The sequence below is a fragment of the Halichoerus grypus genome, chromosome 7 (genome assembly GCF_964656455.1).
Source record: "Halichoerus grypus chromosome 7, mHalGry1.hap1.1, whole genome shotgun sequence".
Classification (NCBI taxonomy): Eukaryota; Metazoa; Chordata; class Mammalia; order Carnivora; family Phocidae; genus Halichoerus; species Halichoerus grypus.
This window is the reverse complement of record NC_135718.1, coordinates 92,002,309-92,020,150: the sequence shown is the minus strand read 5'-3', so window position 1 is coordinate 92,020,150 and position 17,842 is coordinate 92,002,309. Positions and strand designations below refer to the sequence as shown.

At 47.1% G+C, this 17,842-nt stretch overlaps 1 protein-coding gene across 4 annotated transcripts in view; it reads right to left on the bottom strand.

Annotated features, from left to right (window-relative positions):
* The window catches only part of SMYD3 (SET and MYND domain containing 3), a 680,781-nt gene that overhangs the window by 98,904 nt on the left and 564,035 nt on the right, over positions 1 to 17,842 (bottom strand). For all 4 annotated transcript variants that reach the window (XM_078077883.1, XM_078077886.1, XM_078077884.1 and 1 more), the window contains one exon: positions 3,376 to 3,463. In XM_078077883.1, the coding sequence (XP_077934009.1) occupies positions 3,376 to 3,463 (88 nt within the window). The remainder of the gene's footprint in view (positions 1 to 3,375; positions 3,464 to 17,842) is intronic.

Genomic DNA, 17,842 nt, shown 5'->3' with positions numbered 1-17,842 from the left:
CCTCCTGCTTTCAGGAGCCGTACTCCACTCGAGCGAAAGGGGTTGCAGATTTCAGATGCAGCAGAAATGGCAGAGCCTTTGGCTGGAGCTAAAGCTGGATTTCAATCTGAGCTACTTCTGTCATTGGTCAGATCTGAGGCTCTGAGGATGTCGCCGGAGCGCTTAAAGCCACGTGACCTCTGACGGCGACTAGGCATAAGGAAAATGGTCCAGTGGACTGAACCCCCATCTACCCACACCCCTCGCCACCACCACACAGCCCAGTCTCTTCTGCCCCGCCCTGAACTGAGGGCAGGCTCCAGCGCCCCTTTATCCTGCCCCCCCGCCCCCGCAACATCCACCCCTCCTAACCTCCCTGCCACCCGGTGGTGCTGCCTTCCAGAATGTTAGCAAACACTTGTAATAATCCAGTCAAGCCGCCTGTGGGAGTGGGGACTAACGTCTTTATGAACCCTCATGGGAAATGCGTGTTTCTTTTCAGTGGGGGCCCCCTGGAGGCATAGCACCCTACCCCCAAGGCACGACTTCTTGGTGAGATTTGCAAGCACCACAACGCACAGCCGAAGGCCTTTATTTCACACTTCTTGTATACTACACTGTAATTTTAGGATGAGTCCTGTCTCTGAGGAGTTGACTCTGGTCTCGGGCGAGGTGCATTTATTGAAGAAAAGTGAGTCAGTGACTTCTTTTGTATTCATCTGACGTGTATGGATAAAGTGTGCTGAATGGATCCCCAGAGGTTGGGGGGAACAGTATCTCAGGCAACGCACTGATTTTGTAACAGATTGCCGGGCTAACCTCTGTGGCTTTTCATTCCAGGATTAGATATTTGATGAACTGTCAGGAGGAACGACTGTCTCTTACACAACGCTAGACATTTCTGTGGCAAGACTTTGCGCCTTATTTTAACGTTGTGTTGTTTGACCTCCATGACTATTCGTCCACTCATTTATATATGCTCCAACTCATTTGAAAGAGGTTTTAGGTGACAAGCCTTAGAAATAAAAACCAGATGTGATATTCTACAGCCACTGATAGGAATACATCTACTTTATCCCCCGCAAGCTGGAAGGGACCACATGCCAATTTTCCTTCGCAACCCTGGCAACTGTCTGCTGGCAAACAAGGCAACCCTCTCCTATAAAACACCCCAGTGAGCAAAAAAATTGAATAATTTTAACTAAGAGGCTTTTCCCCCAAGTGGATGCTGACATTGTATTTGCTCAAAAATATAGTCCCTGGTATTTGTTTGGTGTTGCATACACGTCATTCTGTTCCAGGGAGGAGCTGAGCTCTAGCTGGAAAAGGGGTGGAGAGCCTCCCCGAAGCAGAGAGAATGATAACCTCCTCTGTGGAACCTTCTTTTACCTCCCAGAGTTGACCACTGTGCCTCTGATGCCCCTCAAGTATGTATGTACCAAAGCAGGTGTGAGAGTTGTGAGGGCAGGGTTGTACGCACCAGAAAGTGGGCTGCAACTGGCAGATCACTTGGCACGGAGTCCTTTTTCTGTGAAGCCTTGTCCCGCTGAGACCCGACTGTGGCTGGGTCATCCAGGGCCCCAATTCCATGGCTGGGGAGCAGAGGAAACAATCCTACTTCTCTGCAGTAAGAACAGTTTTTTGAGCCCAAGAAGGGCCCCCTCTTCTTCCCAGATCTGACTGTTTTCCCAGTATCTCCCATCCTGCCTACAGACAGGGTTGCAAACTCCATTTGGATCCTGCCTCCATTCCTCACAACTTATTTCAATTTTTCTAGATCCTTCTTAATATGCCCTACTCCCAACTGGACCCAAAACTCTGGATATGATCAGACTCACAGATCACCTTTCTCATTTCCTAGGCTCTGTTAATGTAGCCCGAGATTGCAGTAGCTTTTTGAGGGGTTATATCATCCTCTTAAACTTGATTAAATTTTGCTGTGTACTAAAACCCTAAAATTGTTCCACATGTTCTGCTGTTAAGCTTGATGTCTATTTACACACTTAAACTCTTTGACCCAAATAGAAGATTTTATATATATTCTTGTTGAATTTCATCTTTTTAGATTCAGGCATCATTCAAGCCTTCGGGGATCTTGAGCTCTGGATTCTGTCATCCCAACCTCTGCCATTCCCCGACCTATAACCTTTGGGAATCTGAGGACCCTGTGCTCTGTATCTCCATTCAAGGCCCAGAGTCAAAGGCAGGAGAGGACCAAGGTGGGAACAGAGCACTCCAGAGTCACAGGGACCCCAGGGGCATCATTTTCTCAGGAGAGTCATTCAAGCATTTAGAAAGCTGTCTGGCCATGCTAGCATCTAGCATCAATTTCTTGACTGCTTTTAATTGAGCCTCTTCCTGAAATCCACATACAAACTTTACCAAAGAAATCCATGTCTCTGCAGACTCACTTGCTCTTGGTGAATTCATGCAGCCTCAGGCTGATCACAGCTCCCTTTTCCATTCCTTTAGTAATCAGTTACAGATTCTTTACCAAACTTCAACAAACAAGCAAAAAACAACCCACCCCATTCAGATTTCAGGAGATACTTCTTTCACCTTTAAAAACAAGAGCAATTTGTGCATCTACCTCTCCTATTCTGTACCACTCTTTAAAAAACATTGTAGATAGAAACTTCATTTGGAGATGTTCTTATTGTCGGGGATCTAATTTCCCCAAGGCATCTGAAGGACCTTGCACTATCTTTTTCATCTACCTTGGTCTATTTCTTCTGGCCTTGGGGTTTCCCTTTGTCATTTTTTGCTCAAGTGAACTCCCCTACCGGAAGCAACCTCCCTCTCAGCCTCTGTCCATTCAAACCCTGTCCTTGACTTTGGCTACCACTTACCCAGTACAACATCAGTGTGGCCTCCCCAGATGACCTCCAGCATAAGCGCTCTCTCCTTACTCTGAACTTTGACCCACTCATGGTCCTTACTATTTATGCCCAGAAAATTTACTGTGCAGCAACTCCCTCTGCCATGGTAGTCATGGTTGATTTAATACGAAACTTCTAGATCTGAGGGTCGATATTAACTTTTTAGGATTCTAAGTTATTCTTTCCTAGAGATGTAGGTTGTGGGAGGAAAGGAATACAGAAATCTGTTACCTAGTACATATAGAGACTACTACTTACTGTCCTATTACCGGTCATGAGTTTTGGTTACTATCTAATGGTGGTGAGATATTCATGCTGATCCTGCCATACTCTGCCCTAGCCATTACCCAAACTGTTGGCTGGGATTTGGGATGCAGCCTCTGACCATGAAACAGAATGAAACTCACTGGCTCAGACAGAGGTCAAACCATGGACTTGGCTTCATCAACGCCGAGCTCAAACCAATAAAGAAGCAACAGTCCCAACGGTATGGCTCAATCCACAGGTAAAAGGATACTCCAATGTGCCTTCAGTTCTTCAATTTTTTTCAAGGATTCTTGAACTTCCTTCCATACTTGCTCATCGCCAGTGAGCATATCAGCATCCTGTTCAGGCCAAATGAAGACAACAGAAAGGAAGACAAATCATTCAATTAAAAAAATGGGCAAAGGAAAAAAATGGGCAAAGGATCTGAACAGACATTTCTCCAGAGAAGATATTCAAATGGCCAATAAAGCACATGGAAAGATGCTCAACATCATTAGCCATCAGGGAAATGCAAATCAAAACCACAGTGAGGTATCACTTCACACCCCCCAGGTTGGCTATAAGGATGTCAAAAAGACAAGAATAACAAGTGTTGGTGAGGATGTGGAGAAACTGAAACTCTCATGTGTAACTGGTAGCAAGGTGAAATGTTGCAGGCACTTCGGAAAATTGTCTGGCAGTGTCTTAAAAAGTTAAACATACAGTTACCGTATCACTAAACAATTCCGCTCCTTAGATACATACCCAAGAGAAAGGAAAACACATGTTCACCCAAAAACTTGTGCATCAATGTTCACAGCAGCATAATTCTAGCAACTAAGGTGGAAACAACCCAAATGTCCATCAGCTGATGAATGGATAAATAAAATGTGACATATCCATACAACGGAATATTACTGGCAGTGAAAAGCAATGAATTACTATAACATGGATGATCCCTAAAAACACCATGCTAAGTGCAAGAAGTCAGTCATAAAGGACCACATACTGTATGATTCCACTGATACGAAATGTTCAGAATAGGCAAATCCATACAGACAGAAAGTCAATTACTAATTGGTGAGGGAGGGGAAGAGGGTGGGGGAGAAGTGGACAGGACTGCTAATGAGGATGGAGTTTCTTCTCCGGGTGATGAAAATGCTATAAAATCCACTGTGCTCAAGGTTCCACAGCTCTGCGAATATACTTATATACTGTGACTGCTTTGTATCATATGTGGATTATATCTTAATATAGCTGATATATATCAGGAAGGGGAAGAGAGGCAAGAGAAAGAATCATTTGTTTGGAGACCTACAGGTACTTTGAATCAAAAATGTAGTTATCAATCAAAATGAGTCTAGGAAAGAGTAAAAGGAGTACAATTACACCCAGGTGAACTTATTTTGACTTTTTTTTAAAAAAGATTTTATTTATTTATTTGAGCGAGAGAGATCACAAGCAGGGGGGAAGGGTAGAGGGAGAAGCAGACTCCCCGCTGAGCAAGGAGCCTGATGTGGGACTCGATCCCAGGACCTTGGGATCATGACCTGAGCCTAAGGCAGACGCCCAAAAGACTGAGCCACCCAGGTGCCCCTTATTTTGACTTGTGCAAAAATTAAAAATTAGAAGAAGAAGAAGGAGAAGAAGGGAAGGGGAGGGAGAGGAGGAGGAGGAAGAAGAAGAGGAAGAGGAAGAAGAAAAGAGGATACTCAACAACTGAAAAAGCAATTCGAAAAAAGATTGTGAGTTATCATTTATTAAATGCTGTCCTCTGGTTTAGTAAGCAGGTCCTCTATTTTTCCTGTGTGTCCATTTTAAGAGCTCCATAGCCACGTGTAGCTGTCACCACCATATCGGGTAGCACAGATATAGAACAATTCTATCATCACCGAAAGTTCTACTGGACTGTTTTCAAGAGGCTACTCAAAGCCTAAGAAATTGTCATTAGAAACCATTCAAAACCAGGTGTTTAATATTTATTAAATTCTCAGTGGGTTTCAGGGAGAAGAACCATCTGAGGAAGTTGTATTAAATCATGGTGGAATCATGGTAAAGGTGAGGGAGGGCAGACTTTTTCAAACTATAGAGATCTCCCTGGAGATTTTTACATGCCTCCTAGGGGATGTTTATACAATGACTCTTGTGAGAACCACTGCCAGAGTAGGCCTGATAGGAAGATACAGATCACTCAGGGGTGGCAAGGCAGAGAAAAAAAGAGGGCCACGGAAAGCCGGGGAGAAGAGATGCCAAGAACAGGGCGAGGCAGTGGGTGCACAGACGAGGACACGCGTACGCTTGTGTGAGTGCGCCCGTGTGTAGCAGGGCTTTACGGGTCTCTGCGTATACAGGGTGTGCACATAATATCACAGGGTGGTTCTTAAATATAAGTGCACCCTACTTTTTTGGGGGGAAATTCTAAACAAGAACCTAGCTTTCTATACATAGGAGAGGGAAATGAAAGTTAATTGCTTTTCAAAAGGTAGACATGAATGTCCAAAATACCTGCCCTAAGTCCATATTCATCTCCTAAAGCCTCTGTTCCACCACTTCACTCCAAAGCAACTTCCTAGCACCTTCCAGGTAAAGCTCACATGTTAAATCTTTTTTTTAGAGAGATTTTATTTATTTATTTATTTGACAGAGAGAGAGAGAGAAAACACAAGCAGGTGGAGCGGCAGGTGGAGGGAGAGGGAGAAGCAGACTCCCTGCTAAGCAGGGAGTTCAATCCCAGGACCCGGGATCATGACCTGAGCCGAAGGCAGATGCTCAAGTGACTGAGTCATCCAGGAGCTCCCCCACATATTAAATCTTGACAATCATGGCTGTTTAGGATGAAATCTTCCTGTTTTATATTTTACTCCTGGCAGCTCAAGCCTTAGGTTCTAGGCAAAATGTCTCACTTGTTAGACTCTACAGGAGGCAGAATAATAGATCCCCAAAGATGTCCATGTCCCGGTCCCCAGAACCTATACAAATGTTAGGGTACACAGCAAAGGGGAATTAAGTTGCCGGTGGGATTAAGGCTGCTAGCTAGCTGAACTGAGAATAAGCAGCATGTCCTGAACCCCCCCAGGTGGGCCCAGTGGAATCACAAGGGTCTTTCAGGGTGGAAGAGGGAGGCAGAAGAGGTCAGTGATGTGACGTGAGGACCCAACCTCACTGTCGGCTTAGAAGGTGGAGGAAGGGACCCATAGACCAGGGGGTACAGGCAGCCTCCAGAAGCCAGCAAAGTCAAGGAAACAAATCCCCCCTGGGAGACTCTACAGAGGAAGGCAGCCCTGCCAAGGACCTTCATTTTTGCCCAGTGAGACCCATCTCAGGCTTCTGACCTACAGAACTGCTAAAAGATAATAAATTTGTGTTGTTTTAAGCCACTGAGTTTGTGATCATCTGTTACAGCAGCCAAAGGAAACTACTACAGTCCCTACCACACCTGCTGTTCTTCTGGCCACTGGACCTTGGCACGTGACCCTTCCTGCAGCTAAAATTAAGTCATCTGATCATTCATCTATTCCAAAAGCACTTATCGAGTACCTACGTCATGCAATGTTCTAGGCACTGAGAATAGAGCAGTAAAGAAATCAGAGTGTTTACACTGAAGAGGTAGGAGGAGCTTGGTATGACAGAAAACACACACACATAAACTACGTATTTATCAGAGGGAAAAACAAGTGAACAGGGAAGTGGGATGGGGAGCACTGGCCCCAGGGAGTTCCACCTTAGGCAGGATGATCAGGGAAAGCCTCGCTGAGAAGATAATATAGAAGATCGGAGAGAGGTCAAGGGTAGGAGATAAGAATTCCAGGAAGAGGGGACAGTAAGCGTCCCAGTGCCGAGCCAGGAGCTTGCCCGATGTTCCAGAAATAGCAAGGAGACTGGTGTGGATAGAGTTCTTCTGTTGTTGTTTGTGTACATGTTAGAGCTAAATATAGGTCCTCTTCTTCTTTGATCCTGCCTCTCCCACATACCTAGCACATGGAACTGTATGGAGCAAATGCCCAGTTAAACATCTGTAGGATGGATCTGCAAGATGGAAACTGACATTTTTTTGGTCACGATCTGGATGTCCCTTGTACATATTTCAATTACTCCTCACAACATCCTTGTATGGCATCCATACCTCTAATCTACAAATGAGGCACAAGATAGCTGCCCTAATACTTAAGTAACTGTTACAAACGTCCTTCTGTCCGTAACTGCCAGAGGTAAGATTCAAATCCAAGTCCGTCTGGCTTCATGGCTCAAGCTCTTTGCACTAGCTTTATGTTTCATTTCCATTTGTTTCTCTCCTAGGCTTGCTCAAAAGGTGAGACAGGTCTGGGAAGTAGTAACTTCAAAATATCTTCTACTCACGGTTCCTATGATCTTCCTAATCCCAGCACTTGGAAAAGGGCAGTGGATCCTCCAACACGAGGGGTGCCTGGGTGGCTCAGTCAGTTAAGAGTCTGCCTTTGGCTCAGGTAATAATCCCAGGGTCCTGGGATCAAGTCCCACATCAGGCTCCCTGCTTAGTGGGGAGCCTGTATCTCCCCCTCCCTCCCCCGCCACTCCCCCTGCTTGTTCTCTCTCTCTCTGACAAATAAAGTCTTTAAAAAAAAAGATCCTCCAACATGGAACCCATCGGGAATCTGGTCCTCTTCCGCCAGGCATGGTGAGACCAGGGCCCAAGACAGAACAATTTCATAGGGGAATTATACTCACAACTAAACCCCCACAAGAATCTGACTGGCTGTTCTTTGGGTTGGGCCTAAGAAGTCACTACTTAACAGAGGAGCAGGAAAGCTTTGAAACTGCCTCCAAACCTTCAAAAATAATAGCTCCTGAGAGCACTCTATATTGGAGCAAGACAAAATACATTCACTAACAGTTAACCATCAACTCCCTGGGGCACCCAGGTGGCTCAGTTGGTTAAGCATCTGCCTTTGGCTCAGGTCATGATCCCAGGGTCTTGGGATCAAGCCCCGCATCAGGCTCCCTGCTCAGCCAGGAGCCTGCTTCTCTCTCTGCCCCTCCCCACTGCTTGTGCTCACACCCTCTCTCTGTCTGAAATAAATAAGTAAAATCTTTAAAAAAAGAAACCACACACAAGAAACCATCAACTCCCTGGAGTGTCTCACTATGATGAGAGATAGTATTCACTACACCCTTGGGTTCCCGACTCACCTTGCTCCCATCGACTATCTTGTTCCATTCTGTGACTTCTCCTGAGACTGTCTCCACAGTAGGGTCAGTCTCCCCTCTCCCCACACCAGGAAGGGGCACATCCAATTGTGTGTGTATGTATTCATATACATATGTATTCCTATATATATATATATACACATATATATATATAAGACACATGTACATAAACAGAGAAATGACGTAGGGAAGCATAATTTAAATCTATTTTTTTCAATTTGTAAATGTAAGAGTTTATTGGTGTGTTCTTTTCTACAGCCCTTGAGGTATAAAAGTAGTAAATTTATATCCTTATTTCATTATTTCTTATCCAAACATATCAAAGAGACTTGTTATCATTCAGGACAAAGTCACTTAGGGAAAAAAATTCCTTTTTGAATTTCAGCTTTACTGTGAGAATGGGGTTTGAGTGGGTGAGCCCTGAAATTTGTTTCCAACAGGTGGAAATACTCATTTTACGCACATCTATATATATATTTTTTAAATCAGATGTGCTACTGTTGAGTTTTCTACAAATGAGAAAAATAGTTCTGACTGCAGGCAGACGGATTCCTGAGGAAGTTCACTCTGCTGGGAAATGATGAAGATAAGTAAGGACACGTCGGTTCCAGCACCAGCAGCACCTCTGCCCTGAGCAGCTGAATGTCCCGGGCAAGCCCTCCTCTTCCTGGCCCTCAGCTCCCTCACCCGTACAGGAAGTTGGTGTGGATGCCCAGCACCATTCCTTCCACTTGACCGCTCCAGGGGCGAAAGTAGTGTAGAGCCATATGAGCTCTACCTCTGGTGAGTGCTCTCTTGCACAGCTCCAGAAAAGTCTGTCAAGAGCTTGGCTTCATTTTAGGCCGTAAAAACACGGCAACAGTTCATCTGAGGCAGACCTATACCAGCTGCTCTCAGGATTTGGTAAGAATGAGTCTCCTGAGTCTCTCCCTTCTCTCTCTGGCTTCTCAAGCTCCTCCCCTCACCGCCTCCCCTGCCCCAAGGGCCGGGTGCAAACTGACTCTCGATACTTGGTTCCTTCTTCTTCACCCCCATTCTGTCCTCTCAGAGGCCACCCCAAGTGAGGCCACCCCGGGCTCTATCTTACTGCCCCTACACCTACTCTTCCAACTGGAGTTCTTCCCCTTGGATTCTGGGAGGACCCGGACTGCAGGTTCTGCTCTTCCCTTGGGTCACTGCTTCTATTCACTTCTTTGGTCTTCTTCCCATTTGTCCCTTTAGGACTGGCCTCAAAAGTCCTCCCTCAGGAAATCGTGTCTAATTCTGCCCTCTGAGTTAACCCAGCCATCCTGAGCCACTACGGCTACTCTGCATACTTCTCTTAGCACCAAGCTGCCCTTAATGGTCGGCTTTCCTGTGTCCCCAGCACGCCTCAGAATTTCTGGAGGGACCATGACCCGATTGTATCTGTCTTACCCGTGCCAGCATGATCAGTTAACCGGTATGTGTCTGGCGACCAATGAAAGACGAGAGAGGAGTGATCTACAATCCACAGGTAATAGTATTACAAGAATAAAACACCTTGACTCCACCACAATAGGAAGGAGAATCTCAACCAAGGAAACAGAAGGTTGTATGTTTCACACCACGCTTGTATCTCGACTTGTTTCTAATATTTCTACATCATGATTATGTGGGAAAGGGCAATGTTTCCACTGTAGCTGCCCGAATTGGCCGATGCCCAGATATGGGTCTAGAACATGAATGTGAACTCTCCCCAGCATAAGAAATCCCACACTAGCTCAGGACCCCCGCTCCCTGACAACAGCATCACAGCAATTTGGGGGTGCGCTGTGTTGACTCTCCTGGCTTCCGCCTCTAACATCATCCTGAGCCTCCTGTTGCTCCCTTGGCCCAGAGGTCCCTGTCCCCATCTGACCCTGAGTGGATCAGTGAGGCCATTTAAGTTCCCTCGGACACAGCTGCTACATCAATACCCTAGTGCCATTCCCTTAGCAGTAAAAAAAAAAAGAGGTGCCAGATGATAGGAGATAATCTCACCATGACATCAAAGGGTGCCACTCAACACAATCCCATTGAACCGGCCAAGCGCTTCCTTTGGGTTTCAGAGTAGGAAGCGTACCTGTCAGGTGCCAATGGTGGATGAGAAATTTGAGTTTCTTAACAGGATACGGTTGGGATCCAGCAAGGCTGTCTCCCCTTGGGAAAGACCACGGGGCTCTATCAGGCTCCAACATAAGATGCAGCCGTCCAGATCTACTTTGTCTCCAAGACACTTAAACAGATGTGTTCACTCGGCTCACGAGCGCTGGATGCTGAAACTCTTGCACTGAGCTAATTTCAGATGGTTCGCATTAAAAGGAAAAGGAGAAAGGCAATCTGCTTTCCAGGACTTCCTGTTATCCAATCCTCCTGCAAGGTCTAATTAGATTGGATGGGAGGGAGAGGAGAACAGGATGGGAAATAAAATTATTGGATACTTACAAACTTTTCCAGTAATTCAGTAACTCTAGAGTCTCAAAAGAAGGAGAGGTTTTTCTGTGTTTTGTTTTTCAGGCAGAATGAGGTTCAAATACAGTGTCTGCACTTACGAGAGAGATTTAAACTCATGCGGGGAACAAATATTTGCAGGGCCCTGACAGATACTCTGGTTTGTGGAGAATGTACTGGGACTAATAGATTAATATACAACATCATTCAAAACCCTTATGATTCAGAGGAAACATCTCTCTGGAACCAATTTCCACCTCCTTTGGCAAAAACAACTGAAAGCAATTCAGATTTAACTTGAGGGGAAAAGTGGCTCTTTCATAAAGTGGAAAAACAGTGGTTAAAAATAGAGCATTCACTCCTCTCTCAAGCACAAACCAGTCCATGGGCATTACAGATTGGGGAAGAAGGTAAGGAAGGAATGTTCACCACTTGAAGCACGTTCAACTTGCTGCATGTTCTAATTAGCAATTAACAAGCAACTGTACACAATAATTAGAACTCAGTGAGAGAAACATTGGCTTTAGAGTCATAAAATGTAGATCTGAGTCCCCGCTCCAGAGCTGTGTGACCTTGGCAAGACAGTTATCCTTCCTGAAGCTAAGCTTCTTCAGTGGCAGTAATTCTTTGAGTGGATGCTTCTTCTAACCCTTCCTTTTGCACCCTCTAAAAGCACCAATGTCATGAATGGCACGGTACGTAGTCTGAGTTTTCAATTCCCACCCTAGCGGGCGGGAGTCCCTGGGCGACTGATTGGAGTCTGCTTTGCTTGGTGGGAGGGAGAAGAACAGTCTTATTCTTTTTTTTTTTTTTTTAAGATTTGTTTATTTAAGAGAGAGAGAAAGAGCGTATGAGCAGGGGGAGGGACAGAGGGAGAGGGAGAGAGAGAAGCAACCTCTCTGCTGAGTGCAGAGCTGGACATGGGGCTCGATCCCAGGACCCTGAGATCAAGACCTGAACCGAAATCAAGAGTTGGATGCTCAACTGACTGAGCCACCCAGGCACCCCAAAAACAGTCTTATTCCAAAGGAGGATACGTAATCAAGAACCAACTCCACCATGCCCCCACAGCTCTGCATATCCTGTTCCCTCTCCTTGGAAGCTTCTTGCTCAACTGAGTCATCCACACAAGCACTACCCCCCACCCCATCTACCAAGAAGCAGACCAAATGGCCTCTGACTTCAACAGGCTCAATCCTCTGCACACTTTCCACTGAGTTCCATGATGATTATGGCAATGGGAATAAGCTAATGTAGGTGCCAAGAAGGCCATCCAGGTACTGTTAGCAGTCCCCAGATGAAATAAAATCATCTTAGAAATAAAATCATCTTATGAAGGTTATTTTCTTCATCGACTTCATAAAATGGCGAGATCTCGGGGCCTACAAGCAGGATGCAGCAGGGTTCTAAACCCTATGTTCTCACCAGCACCCGGAGCTCCAGCCTCCTGCCCCTTACACCCTTCCCCTGCACTGTCTGAGCCCAAGGCAAATGTCCTCTTATCAGGATGGCCAGCCTTCTCCAACCAGCTGCTCCCGCCACTGCCTTGGATCCAGCCAAGAAGCATTTGGGCAACGGGGGGCACTAACCCAGCCCAAATAAATGCCCATGTTGAGGGGGACTCACAGAGCACCCCGAGCCTCTTGCAGCAGTGTTCCACTGAACCCCCATTTCGCTTTCTGTTCCCAGGTAGCTGTTAGCATTGGCCAGCGCCCCATTTAACATGGTTTCCCGGAGAGAAACAGGACTCAATTGCAACTACAGATTTCCACAAGACCACACATCGGAACCATCCGCAGGTTCAAGGTTAAATCTCCAGGTACACAGAATTGCCAGAAGGGGAATGTCGCCTTCAGCGCTTCTAGGAAAGTGACAACAGCCTTGTGAGTGTGAGGTTAGAACATCTAGAACCACTAACAGCCTTTTCTAGCTATCATGTCAACAACTTCTCTCCTTCTGTTCTCAGAGAAATAAGCTCCTTTGCTTATAAAATCAGGTCAATTTAGGGGAAATAAAAACCAGTTGGCATTTGCACACTTGGGGCAATGTGAGAGCCTACCCGGGTCAGGGGTGCTTGCTGAAAATCTGCCTTTAGTGCAACATTTTGTGGAAAACTAGCATGATGGGCTGATATACAAACGCAGTTAAACATTACACAAAGACACTCAGGAAGGAGACACTTTCTTGTACCCTCCTCGTACCTGGAAAGATGTGTTCCTGAGAGTACACAATGGGGGCTATGTGAAGCAGGAGGCTCCGGGCTCAGCTTGCAAAAGCACATTCAAGCAAATTCTTTTCCCGTTTGTACAGAGATGATCAAATGGATGGCTGTGTGGCTGTAAACCCGTAAACTCCTAGCAGGGGCCCGCCAGCCTCGTGTAAACACCACAAGGTGGGAGGTTTGAGGCTGGGGGTTAAAAAGGCCAAGATTTTACAGGAAAAATTATTCTAATAGCAACAGTCATTAAGATAAAATATACCCCCAAATTTCAGGGCAGGTTTTTTTCTTTTTAAGACTTTATTTATTCATTTGAGAGAGAGAGAGAGAATGAGCACAAGCGGGGTGGGGGGTAAGGCAGTGGGAGAGAGAATCTCAAGCAGACCCTGCGGCCAAGTGCAGAGCTCGACACGGGGCTTGATCCCAGGACCTCAAGATGATGACTGGAGCCGAAACCAAGAGTCAGATGCTCAACTGACTGCCCCCAGGCGCCCCTGGGCAGGTTTTTTTTTTTTTTTAAGATTTTATTTATTTGACAGAGAGAGAGACAGCGAGAGAGGGAACACAAGCAGGGGGAGAGTCAGAGGGAGAAGCAGGCTTCCTGCTGAGCAGGGAGCCCCATGCGGGGCTTGATCCCAGGACTCTGAGACCATGACCTGAGCCGAAGGCAGAGGCTTAACACCTGAGCCACCCAGGCTTCGGGCAGGTTTTGTCTTAATGGAGACACGAGTCACAGCTCTCATGGCCTCCAATCTGCCACACCTCCATCTCTTGTATCTCCTCGTTCGGGGACAGCTGCAAACAGGAAAATGCTTCCCGCTGCAGGAGAACAGATTCCCGTAGGTGGAAACGGCAATGTTCTGATAGCGAAGGTTAGCATAACCTAGACATGGTTTCTCCAGAGACATTTAAAAATAGGATAAACAACAGCATGATCTGGGCTCAGTGCTCCCAGCGTACACGAGCGTGTGACTGTCAGCACTGGGAAAATGGAAATTAGGAGGCTGGAGCCCCCCAATCCTGGCTCTGCCGCCAGCCGCCGGGAGACCCGAGACTAACAACGCCTCCCGGCTCAGCCTCCCCAGGTGAGCACCTGATGAAGGTTACCATGGAGATGGAAACTAATCATTCCACTCCATTAGTCACCTACCTATACGGGGTCTGTTGTGCGTGAGAAGAGACCTGAAATTCGGAAGCAGAGAGACTCTGGAATTTGTGTTTGTGCATCAAATGGCAAATACCTTCATTCCGTATCTTTCTTCCTTCCTTCTATTTTAAGCCGAGTTTTCTAAGGCAGGAAAGGCACCGGTCAGAGCCCCGAGAGTACGCAGAGGACCGAACAAAGACGGCACCTCGCCCCGGAGTGCTCTCTGCCAAGCCGAGACTCTGACCATGATTACTGAATTCACACGTTCCCTCCACCATTTGTATGTATAATAATTATAGTGGGCAACATTCCAGACTCACAAGAGAACATGGTATTTGCTTATCTGCTAAAGCGAGCATATCAGATTATTTAATCTGTGGTCCCAAACCCAAGGAAGTTTAGTTGGGGTCCACACAAACCATTTCAGATAACAAGTCCTGGACAGAGGTCTAGACATGCTTTTTTCGGAGGTAATACTAAGGGTAACCAAAGGAAAGTGTTTAATGTGACATCAGAATCTGTCCCTTCACATCAGTTAATGTGATTTCCAATCACCTCCCCTACCTTCCTCAGAGCTGGCTTGCACAAACTCGCCAGTTCGTACTATTGCCTTGTAAAGAAACTGAAATCCTCAGACCATGCACCAAACAAACAAGAAGTTCAAAAAGGAATCTGTTTTCTCAGTCATATTTTCAAAAGGAGAGAGCCCAGAATTGCATTAGTCTCTCCGTGGAGAAAAGCCAGTGCACTTCCAATTATTCAAAATAATTCTGCAGTCCGTCAATTAGTCTGTGCAGAGTTCTGCTCCTGGAAGCTCAGGGGTGGGGCATTGCGGAGGGCAATCATTCAGGGGCTGACGGCCTAGCCAGGGAAGCTCTCCTTCTAAGGTCCGGGGGTGGGGGGAGGAGAAAGGAGATGACCAAATTCCATGGTTCAGCTCTTTTTTGCCCCACTTTATACCCATCAGAGACCCCCGCACAAAATTACCAGGACTCAGATGCTCTTTCCTGGCAACTCTGCCTCCTATGGAAACGCAGGGCTGGCTGAGTGCACAGCGAGCTTTCACCCTGGCCCCTCCCCAACAGAAAGCACATGTTTGTGTTTTATATTCCAGGAAACTCCAATCTGGCCCCTGGCCAGGGGACCTCTTTATAATGTCAAAGATAAAAGCACTGGCCATGTTTGGCACCCTGCCCTCACTTCCATTCTCTCGTAACCATCTCTTAAACCAAGTATGCATTACTATTCACAGGGCCTTCCAGAGAAAGGTCTGGTGGAGCTTCATAAACATTACCAGATGACGATCCAAGGTGTCCCCACTGCCCAGGAAGAGAAAGAGGTGCAGGAGGGGGGGGTGATTTCGCAAGGGCATGCTGGAAATCACAGGGAGACCGGGAAATAGATGCTCGAGTATATACCCCAAATACCCCTGCTCCCGAGGAGCTGCTCACTGAGCCGCCCGAGTCACGGGCATTGTTCATGAGGTCCTGGCAGGCCAACAGCCGCAATCTCAGATAGGTGCAGATATATTCTGGGCATTGATGTCTGACAAGGTCCTTACCCAATTTCAATGTCCAAACTGGCATTTTGGTATACAAGGTGGCATAATTCTCTCTTCTTATACCCCTTGCCCCAGGGAATGCCATGATGCTAGCCATGGAGGGTTTATGAAATCATTGACTCTTAATCAGGTTTTATTTTCTTTTTGAGTCATACTTTATAGGTCAAAAGTATATAGCCCAGCTGTTTCCTTTAACATTTCTTTTTCTTTTTAAGATTTTATTTATTTATTTGAGAGAGAGAAGAGAGCGAGACACAGCACATGAGTGGGGTGGGAGAGCAGCAGAGGGAGGGGGAGAGGCAGACTCCCCGCTGAGCAGGGAGCCCGACGTGGGGCTGGATCCCAGGACCCCGGGATCATGACCTGAGCCGAAGGCAGACGCTTATCCTACTGAGCCACCCAGGCGCCCCTTCCTTTAACATTTCTGTTTTACAATCTGTTTAACTTTCTAGATTCTGTGAAAGTAGGATTCTAATATTAATAAATGCTTATCATCAACCAGAATAGGCAAGGATTTCTTTTCTGCAAGTAAACAAACATGAAAATCTCTCCTGCTCCATGCAAGAGTAGACAGAACTTCATCCAGAGAGTTTAACATAGGGGGAAATCTGTTTTTTGTCACCAATGGGCGCTGAACTATTTGGGATATGCCCTTTTTTTATATAGCTCAGAGGCTTTAATTCGCTCTAGGGGGCTAGAGCGAGCTGACTTGCTGCCCACACTGCCAAGAACACACCCACCTGTCCCCCCATCCGCACGGGGAACGTGCTCTACAGGATCCCGGGGGCTCTGACTTCCCTTCAAACTCAGACCTATTAGCTCCTGTAGCTTTGGCTCTCTTCCCTGCTGTCAGGGTGTGATGCGGTGGGTGTATTTCACAATCACCTGGAGAACGTTCAAGGACACAGGGGCCCAGATCCCACCCAGGCAAATTACAGCAGCAGCTCTGGGGGGCGGGCGGGTATCTGGGTCTTTTGCAAGCTCGCCGGGTCATGCTGACGCACAGTCAGGAACAAGGACCAGCGGCCTGCCTCCCCCACCACTTCTAATGTCTGTGATCACACTGTCACTTTTTGTGTCAACACCCTGAAGATTTGTCACAAGCACTTAACAGTTTAGGCTTTTTCCCCATCTCCTCAATCTACAATTGCATCTCCCATGCTCTCTGCGCTTGTGCAAATTAGTTTATTCATATAAGACACAAGAAGCGATCAAGTTCAAGGCACTATGAGTAATCCGGGGCCCTTGAGACTGTCTTCAGGCCAGTACACGCCAATGATTCCCACCCAAGCACTGGGCTCGGCATTGGAACTGCAAAGACGTAGGGGAGATCAGCCTGGCCTTGAGAGGTTTACAGCCTAGCCACCTACACATATCATTTCTGGATGTCGCACGTGACGAGAGACGAGCCCTGGCTCTCGGAGGGGCACAAAGGCAGCATCCTTTCCTAGCCAGCTAGGGCATGGCAAAGTGTCCAGGGAGGATGATGCCTGGGTTCCCTCATGAAGGCTCTGGAAGTCTTAGCCAAGAGTCGAGGGTGGGGGAGGAGGGGACAGAAGACGGCAGGGGGAGGAGACATGCGGGGCAGGGGTGGTGACGCGGAGGGTGGGTGGCACACCTCGGTCCTCTATGGCCCTACTGGGTCTGCCGCTACTGCTGTTTGGACTTAGACACTTTTTTGGGGGGGGTGGGGGGTGCCCACTAGGGACCTACTTCAGAATATGCCCCAGACCTGAAAACAAAATGCTGAATCAGGCCATTAATAGAGAGACGGGGAAGAAAGCAAGGGTCTCGAGATGAGGTTGAAGAGCAGGGCGGAGGCCTCAAGACAGGCTGAACTTGATCCTGTGCGGGCAGTGGAGACATGGAAGGATTTTAGGTAGAATCGGTGTTGCTCAAATGTCTATGTGGAAATCCACTGAAAGGTGGATTGCAGGCAGGAAGAGTGAGGTGGATGTTTCAAGAGTCCAAACAAGAGGATGTGAACCTGGAGAAGGCAATGGCTTGGGGCCAGGGATGGGAGGAAGGAGCCCATTTGAGACAACTTGAGATGGTGCCGGCTCAGGAGGGACACTGGAGTGACTGCTGAGCATTCCACTCCATGCCTGAGGGCACGACCAGGGCTGCAGGGGGGCCCGGGGTGGGGAAAGAAGGTGTTTAGGACACTTTCAGCCCCT